Raw genomic sequence first — 9,159 nt, 5'->3', positions numbered from 1 at the left:
TAATCTGACACGCTCAAGTAAATCCCGAATTTCCCTCTTCGGCTCCCCAACTATTAGTTAGAGTTCAAGTAACTGTTGAGAGTTGGGTTCTTACTGTGTATTCCGAAAATCATTCCATAAGGAACCGTTTTTAAGATATAACTCATATTCAAATTTTTTTAAGGAATTTCAACAGCCTGTTTCCTGTTTCTTTTCTCTAGCCGAATTGGAAAAATGGTAAAAAGAAAAAGTGTTACTTTTAACCTCACTATGTATAAAATTAGAAAGACCCTGCAATAATTAAATAATAAAAAAAACAGATCGAATTTGAGAAAATTTTGAACTTCATATCTGATTTTTACATAAAAGTAAAGCCCCTTGGCTTAGAAACGCCTCATATCTAATCGTTCATTTTTCCAAGATCTATTCTTTCGTAGAATCGGATTATAATAAATAATCAACAAAAGAAGGATGTCATTGCCATGCATAACGAATATGCCACCAATATTTTCGACGAACACAGATTTGTATTATTTCTTGAATTTCGATTAACCATGATCTATATCTTATCTTCCATTTAAAGTAAACAAGAATGCGACCTAATGAACTCACTCAGAAGAAAATAAAATTACGTCAAGTCATATAAATATACACTACAATTACACACAAAAATCCTCAGTTCTCACTCACAATTAAATCATTCAAAATGAATTCACAATTACTCATTTCCTTTGCATTGTGTGCATTTCTTTTTCAATTCACTAGTGGCGGAAAGATTATAGAAACAGTTAAGGAGGACATTCATAAAGCAGGCGAAAATATTGATTGTGCTTTTCGAGATATTGGAACATTTTTGGGAATTGGGAAAAGAGGACCATGTGAGAAGGGATCGGATCAAAAAGGTAGTACTGATAGTACTGGATTAGGACAAGGAGGTACACAGCGTAACAATATTGGACAAAGTGGATTCGAACAAATTGGTTTTGGTCAGGGTGGATTTGGGCAAGCACCAGGCGTAGGTGGAAATGGATTTGCACATGGACATGGACAAGGACAAGGACAAGCCATGCATACGTCGGGAGGTTTTGGACAAACTGGCTTCGGACAAGGATATTCTGGGCAAAATAATAATGGATATAATTCATTAGGACAAGGAGAAATTGGTGGACTGAGCAATACACAATTGAATGGATATGGACATAAATCTGAAAGTACTACAGGTTTAGGAAGTAAGGATGATCGTGAGTACTCATTGTCAAGATGTAAAATATAAATTCATGAATGAGAATACAGAAAAAATCATAATCATGCTTTTGTCCAAAAGAAATTCTAAATAATAGACTTTATTGATAATAATTTTCTCATTTTGGGTAATTTGGCATGAATAATGATCGTTCGTTCCCTCTAATACGTAGCCTCTTTATAAAAAGAATCTGAGAAAACCCTTCATTAAAGACATGCTCTTTATACCAGAATTCCGTTCTTCTTTCTTGCACTTCTATCTTCTCTCTTCTTATCATCTATTGAAGTTCTTGAGTTGGCATTTATCCCGTCTTTTCGTACATTTTTCTTGTAACATAAGAGTTGTTTGTTTTCTCAACAGTTAGTTGAAAAATTCTCCCACGAATATTCATAATCGTCCAACAACTAATCATCTGGGAAGGCAATTTCCTTTTCTGTGATAAATATAAAGGACACCAAGCCAATATATTAGTGAACGATCATTGAAGACTATATATAATTAACTGGGCCATGTACAGGTTGTCCCAAATTCGGTATCGTCTGATGAGATCTCGGAAACCAAGAAAGCAAGTGCCAGCAGATAGCACTTTTCCAAGCTGGTATGTGCCTGCCCTCCTACGATGCTTCGTTTTTATCAGGACTTTTTACGCGATTTACGATTTCTGATTAAGCAAAGTTATATTTTTTCATTCCATTTTGACGTTCAAATACTGTATCATTCAACCCAAAGCAATAAGGCTAAGTTCACATTTATCCATTCAGCTAAGCAATAGTTATTTTCCTATCAAGTCCTGAAAGTGATACTTGCCACACGAATGAGCCGTTGAGCAGTTGAGACTCGAACTTTTTTTCCAGCCCTCGCTATCGCTAGGGCGCAAACTCGTCCCCGACTGGTAAATGTTACTTACATCCCTTATAGTATAAATAACTATTAATTCACATGTGAAATGAAGTAACATAAAAGATTATAGAGTAGAAAGATAGGAAACGAAGCGACTAAAGTGATGTGAGCGCCATCTGTGTTTCAAAAGTGTTTTTAAGTTCCTAAGGCCGGTTAAAATATTTTGTGAGATTTCAGATGGCCCTTTTGATCAGAGGTTTCGAATGTTTTGATTCTCGTAGAACCGCCTTTTTGTTTATCAAGCTCGTTCTAGTTGGTGATATTGAAATTTTTCGTCTAATTTCTTTGTGAAAACATCAGAATATCGTTCGAAAATTATACCTGTGTGAAGTTTTTTTAATTGTGGTTCCAAAAGTTCTGTAAATAATATGTGAGTAACTGAAATGTGTATGCCATGATGGTATATTGAATATTGGTTCATATTAATTTCTGATATAAATTGTACAGATTCCACTAAGTTTATAATACCTATCAAAAAAACGTATTGCGCACAAATAACATCTTTGTTCTTTAGCAGATCACAAGAGTTGTCCTAGTCAAAGCTCTATTCATTGTTCATAATTTCAAATTTTGTAAATGTTTATAAGTTGCAAATTAAAATATAGCACATCCGACAGAGTATTTCATTGACATCAATTGATTTCAAGCAATGTTCAGATGAAAACTATCATCCTAGTCGAAAAACAAAACCATACTTTTGTTTTGTCGCTCAGGATGTTTATATTTTTTCTTTGTGCAGCTTCAAAGCGTCTGGCAAGAGTTTTGGCCCATGGAAAGTGTCTGTCACTTATGATATAACTTCGGAATAATATTCTTCAAAACATATATAAAAATCAGCCATGTGAAAATAAATTAAGTAACACTTATTATTAGTTACCTTTGCCACCTGGTATCTGCCCAGGTGTCACTAGGCAAGCTCTACAAGTTCGCAGGTATTCAAAGCACATGAGACTCTACTGAGAGCCTAAAGTTTCATCTGTCTGAAAATAAGTTATGTCTGGCCGCTCTGGGATCTTGGACTAACTGGATAAATGTCATATTGCTTTTTTTGCTATGGATTGAATAATGCCTTAGCAACAATAATCAATTGAAGCGATACTTTTCATATCATTCCATAAATTAGATAATTCTCTGGGAATCCTAATCAAAATGAAATTAAATTTGGTATACAAAAGTTATAAACGTTAATGTTAATTTTAAAAAGAAAAAACCTACTCCCCTACTCGCCCTTCGAGTTTTATTCGTATATCGTAGATTTCAAAAATATATAGGTAATCTACTGTTTACTTCTGAACGTGGTTGCAAATATGAATTGCATATTGAGTTAATTAATCATATTGGGATACTTCACCAATATTGATAGAAAGCAATAAGAGAAGAATTGAATTATATACATAAAAAGAAGAGTTTAGAATTCTAAGCATGGATACTCCTAATAATTATTGACAAATATAATAGTATTTTTCCCATATTGATTGGTGAAGTTATTCTCCAACCATCTAAATATTTTTTTTTCTGGTCTGGCAACTTTTTCAAGCAACAAAAAAATAATATTGACTACTTGTCCATTATTTTTAATTTCTATGCTTCTAATTCAAAACTGTACTTTATTCGCATCAAGTTCTATGCTCACCTAACTCCTATCGGTAAAATCAGATCTGATTTTGATATTATCTTAATAAGATATATTGACTCGATAATTCATTTTTGTAGTCACTATTTCAAGATGATAATAGTTTGTTTTTAAGAAAACATGCCAGTTGGTTCTACGGACATCTAATTTGGGACATCCTGTACATATCTGTGAGTAGATTGTAGATAGCTGAAACTCTAAATTATCGTGTATCTCAGAAATGGATGAGCATAAATCAGCATCCTCTAAAAAATAATGGTACCTATCTATAATTGCTTGAGCTCGACTAAATTATTGCCTCTTACACATGGTGTTCAATTTTTTCTGGATTGGTCCCAACTTTCATGTGGCAGCCTGTATTCTATATTATTACTTTTCGGTATTTTCAGCATGTCAGTTTTATTCTTTAGATTTAGAATATTCCCATCCAAGAATATGATGAATATATATTAAAAAATTATAGAACTTAAAACGGACTATACGATTTTCACAAAATGACTTTTTAAACCAACGACACGTGTTTGAATTTCATAATAGCATCTTCAGGTGGGGGAAGGTAAACACCTTCACCCACCTATATGAAATATTTGATAATGAAACAAAACAAACAAGCATTTTTTTCTACTCCTGAGAATCTGGAGGTATAATAATAGTTTCCGGAACATTCGGAGAAATTTTGGGGCAGAAATCAGACTAGAGCTAGTAATGATGGTAATTTCCGGAAAGTTAGGGTAATTCGAGGGCAGGTAGCAATCGGAGGATCGGTCATAAAACAATATAGAAAATGAAACTTTGCATTAACTTTTTATTAGTTTATAAGAGCCTATTTATCCCTCAATGTTATCGAAAACTATCAGCTGCCCTTAGATTTTAAGGAAGTTTTTTATTTTGGCCTTTTTTTAAATTCAAATTTTATATATTTTTTTGTTTATTTTATGTTAGCGTCTATACTGATCAAAATACTACTAATAGTTGAACACAAATATCCAAAATAAATTCATTAATAGAGAGTTATTGAGGTCAATCTGGTCATTGAGTAAATCCGGTTATAAATTACATTGATTGATTTTCAAATTTTCTACAAGATCCAGCTTCTGACTTTTAGTTTCTATACGTAAAATTTGGAAGTCTTCGTTGAAGTTGTGCTTTGCATTCAACAGATGCTCAGCAAACGTAGAATTTCCAGTGCCTTTTATGAAACAATTTCTGTGTTCTAATATTCTCTTCTGAAATTTTCCACCTGTTTGACCTGTATAAAAAGATGGACAATCACTACGACAAAGTTTATAAATTCCACATTCATCTCCCTTATTTGTTCGATTTTCATTATTCTTTATGTATTTTCCTAGAGTATTTTCCGTTTTAAAAGCTAATTTTATACTGTACCTCACCAAAAGTTTGGTATTTTTTCAGGAATCTTCCCTAAAAAATTATAAAGTTGCTCCACTGGAATTCTTTTCACTCTCTAAAACGATATATTTAATACTGATGCTTCCTCATTCAATATAGAATACCCAGTATAATAAAGATTTAAACAGCACCAACAAAGGTTCTACAAATTTCCTGAATTATTTCCTATTGTTAAATTCGCAAGTTTTTCTTTTTTTTTCGAAAAAGGCTGGTCCGGAAAGTATGCAAGGGAGTATCTATAGTGGCAAGAATGACAAGGGAGTCGTCACTACACACCCACTATTTTTACCACTACACTGGCCAGATCTATTTCAGTCTGCATGATCAGGCCCGGATCTACGATTTTTTCTGACCGGGGCAAAAATTCATGATGGCGCCCCCCCCCCCCTCTAAGGTTCGTAGGAAAAATCTAATTGCACATTCGTCATCGCTTTCAACCCGAATTATTTTTTTCACTAGTTCGAGGTCGTATAGATTACGAATATGCAATTAGATTTTTCCTAAGATGAGTACTTTGGAAAAAAAATCACTCTTATTTTTTTCCCATTGTTCCATCAAAAGATATTTTTTCTCATTGTTCCTTTAAAAGTTATTCTTTTCCCAAAATACTCCCAAAAATTGCATATTCGTAATCAACGACCTCGTACTAGTAGAAAAAATGACGTTCGAAAAATAAAAAATAATAATAATAAATTATTCCGAACAAAAATTTATTTTTTCAGCTACACATATCGACCCGGATCATTTTACATATTAATTCAAGGTCGTAGATCACGAATATGCAATTAGATTTTTGGAGGATCAGTATTTTGAGGAATGAATCACTTTTGGTGCAAAATTTCGGAAATATTGGTCAACTTTGAGGAGCTGTAGCAGCCTAGCAGCTAGAATGGCACTAGTCATATGCTGTTTTTTTGGTGATGAATTGGTTCTTTGCAAATATAAAAAAACCACACTTTATTCATCTATCACGAACAGTTCAGATTTTATGAATTTTTCCGCGACGGTCCAAAATTTCCGATTTTCCATCGACCATAACTTGAAAAATGATTTCTTTTTAAATATCTGTTTGCATATTCGTGTTCTACGCCCTCGAATTAGTGTACAGAATGAATTCGGTTTTGATCGGAGACCAAAAATATTCTTCAAAAAATCGCCCACTCTGTATATATTTCATTTTGTGAAAACATTTTAAAAAACTCAATTTCGTGAAACTTTTGTATAAAACATTTTTTTGTACCTCTCTTAGTAACAAAGTTAAAGGGGGGCTCAAATTATGGTGAAAAACTCGGTACATCTATGGAAAATTTGAAAAAATTTCAATCTTACCGATTTCCACCAAAATTGGTGTTTTTACTAGGGCATAGATTACGAATATGCAAACAGAATTATGCTGAAAGGATTAGTTTTTAAGTTATGGTCTATAGAAAATCGGAAATTTTGGCCCTTAGTTCCAGATGAGAAGGCGATGAGTCGGCAGGCAAAGAAATTACTGCTTGCGAAGCAGTGTGAACATATCAGATCTTTCAACCTATTTCACCCAAGTGTGGCGGTCATTCGTAGATGACTGAATAATATGAAGTTAATTGATCCCTCATTGATTTTAAAGATTTTAGGCATAGTGATGGTTTATCATGTTTCCATTCTACATTTTCCATTTTAGCACTATTAATATTTTTTCTGAGAAAATCAAAAGTGAAAAAACTTTAACCTGTGGTTGATTTTGGCGCCCCCTTGAGCTGGCGCCAAAATCCAACTACTCCGACCAATTTTATAATAACCCTGTAATATAATTAAATTGTTACAAAGACAATTATGTTCTTCATTCAATTATAACTGCCCCAAGGAACACCCTTGTCTCTATTTCATTATATTCCTCCTTCACTAAAAAATTCATTCTATTTTCAGCTACTGGAAAAAGTGGTTTGGATATGAGATTCGAAAGTGGATCTAGTTCAACAGCATCACCAGAATCATCTACTAAAAAGCTTGAAATAAGTGGAAGACGTATTATATCAGCTCACTCTAACTGTCCTGCTGGATACGTCGCAGACTCCAGAGGACGCTGTAGAGAAACATTCTGATTTTTAAATTTTTTTGATTTATTTATGTTTATTTGTTTTGTTTTTATATCATAATGGTATTATGAATACGAAGGATTTTAATTTTTCTCCTATCAAAATGAGAACTAACGAAAGTGTTTTTTTCTTTCTGGATCAGCTATATAGTACCTATATACAAATTCAAATCGCTTTCGAGAATGGAAAGTGACGAAAAAGATGAAAATGATAATCGTACAAAGTTATGTCACACTACTCACACTAAAACAGAATAGAGATAGGAAATTTCAAACACTAACTACGAAGTGAAGTCATGAATTTCTTAGAATTCTTCAGGATTTTTCATGACTTCAGGTTTCATCAATCAAAAAACTCTAATTTTACAACAAAATAATAATGTTTCTAATGAAACACACGTCTTTAGGACTCACACACACAGGACTCAAAATTGATACATCATATTAGAAAATGTATGGGGCATTCTCAAGACAAAAATTAATTTTAGAATAGAAGATAGCTAGTGTTACATTCTGAAAACCAATATACAGGGTGGGCCATCCATAACTTTCCACCTCGAATTTTGAGCTTTGAGATGGAATAACGAAAAAACGCTCAGACAAGTCAAATGTTGTTGAAAGGGGTACCAATGAGGGTGTTCAAATGAAACTGATATCACTACCCCTCTAGCCGCAACCCCTATCAGCTCTCATTTTTGAATAGGGAAAAGGAGTCGAGCAGCACCTTATTGGAAATTGCAGGAAATTTCCTGCATTTTTTTTTCATCGCTTTATTATTATACAGGAGAGACTCAGTATTCTATCAATAAGTTTCACACGCCGAATTTGGATCTTTGAGGTGGAAAAAACGCTCGGACGGGTCAAAAAATGAATTCGATATCACAACCCTCTAGCCACTACCACTTAGAGCAATTCTTTTTGAATAGAGATAATAGGTCGTAAATCGTGCGCTTTCGTTAAAATTGAAATAATTGCTGTTAGGGTAGCGGCTAGAGGGGTATCGAATTCATTTTTTGACCCGTTCGAGCGTTTTTTCCATCCCAAAGATCCAAATTCGGCGTGTGAAAGTTATTGTTATTGATAGAATACTGAGTCACTCTGTATAATAATAAAGCGATGAAAAAAATATACACTCATGCAGGAAATTGAATTGCCTTTCCAACAAGGTACTGCTCGATCCCTTTTCCCTGTTCAAAAATGAGAGCTGTTAGGGGTTGCGGCTAAAGGGGTAGTTATCATAGACCTATAAAACACATGGACGTGCCCTTCCAGTAAGTTTCAATAGCCACGAGTGCGGCCAACATGAGATGGAGCTAGTATGGGCAAAAAAACGTTCCTTAGAACGCCTTAGTGCTAAGCGCATACGATTTATTTCGATTTTTTTTATAATATAGGGAAAATAAGAAATGAAATTTGCTTAGAAATATTTCGATCATTGATTATAAACATAATTCTTTTAATTTAGGTATTAATTTCCGAGCTATATTTGTATATTGGCGCTCGTTAGAGATAAAAACAAGTACCTATAATCGAATAAAAAAAATGGAACGAATATTAGTATCGTTTAGATTGCGTTCAATGATCCAATTAGAACTAAAGAGCACAATTTTTGTTTTCGCCTATTCCTCGGAAAATACAACAGATAAGTTCATGAAAAGTTTGTGAATAAATTGATTTGAACAAAAACAATTGAGCACATTTTTAGCCAACACTGATTTCTTGTTGGTTCAATATCTGAAAAAATATTTCATTGATCAATATTGATCAAAAGGTTGAAAAATAGACATTACAATCAGCATACTAAGTAATTTTTCAACTGAGGATAATTTTTAGGAAGCATATTTATATTTTGTCCCAATGGAAAAGCTCGCATTTTGGGCTTTTATTTTCTCTTCTAATCTCAAGTGCTTCTTTAGT

General features: G+C 33.4%; 1 protein-coding gene across 2 annotated transcripts; it reads left to right on the top strand.

Annotated features, from left to right (window-relative positions):
* Positions 1-618: 618 nt before the first annotated feature.
* On the top strand, positions 619-7,317 carry LOC123309969 (ATP-dependent RNA helicase glh-2-like). 2 transcript variants are annotated; one of them, XM_044893288.1, is made up of 2 exons: positions 619-1,208; positions 7,074-7,317. In XM_044893288.1, the coding sequence occupies exons 1-2, from the start codon at positions 686-688 to the stop codon at positions 7,247-7,249; spliced, it is 699 nt and encodes a 232-aa protein (XP_044749223.1). In that variant the 5' UTR covers positions 619-685; the 3' UTR covers positions 7,250-7,317. The 2 variants fall into 2 exon arrangements, with proteins under 2 accessions (XP_044749223.1, XP_044749222.1); XM_044893287.1 differs by having other exon boundaries at positions 623-1,220.
* Positions 7,318-9,159: the final 1,842 nt, after the last annotated feature.

This window comes from Coccinella septempunctata, chromosome 3, assembly GCF_907165205.1.
Source record: "Coccinella septempunctata chromosome 3, icCocSept1.1, whole genome shotgun sequence".
Classification (NCBI taxonomy): Eukaryota; Metazoa; Arthropoda; class Insecta; order Coleoptera; family Coccinellidae; genus Coccinella; species Coccinella septempunctata.
Note: the sequence above shows the minus strand (reverse complement) of the source record. Positions and strands in the feature narration are given on the sequence as shown.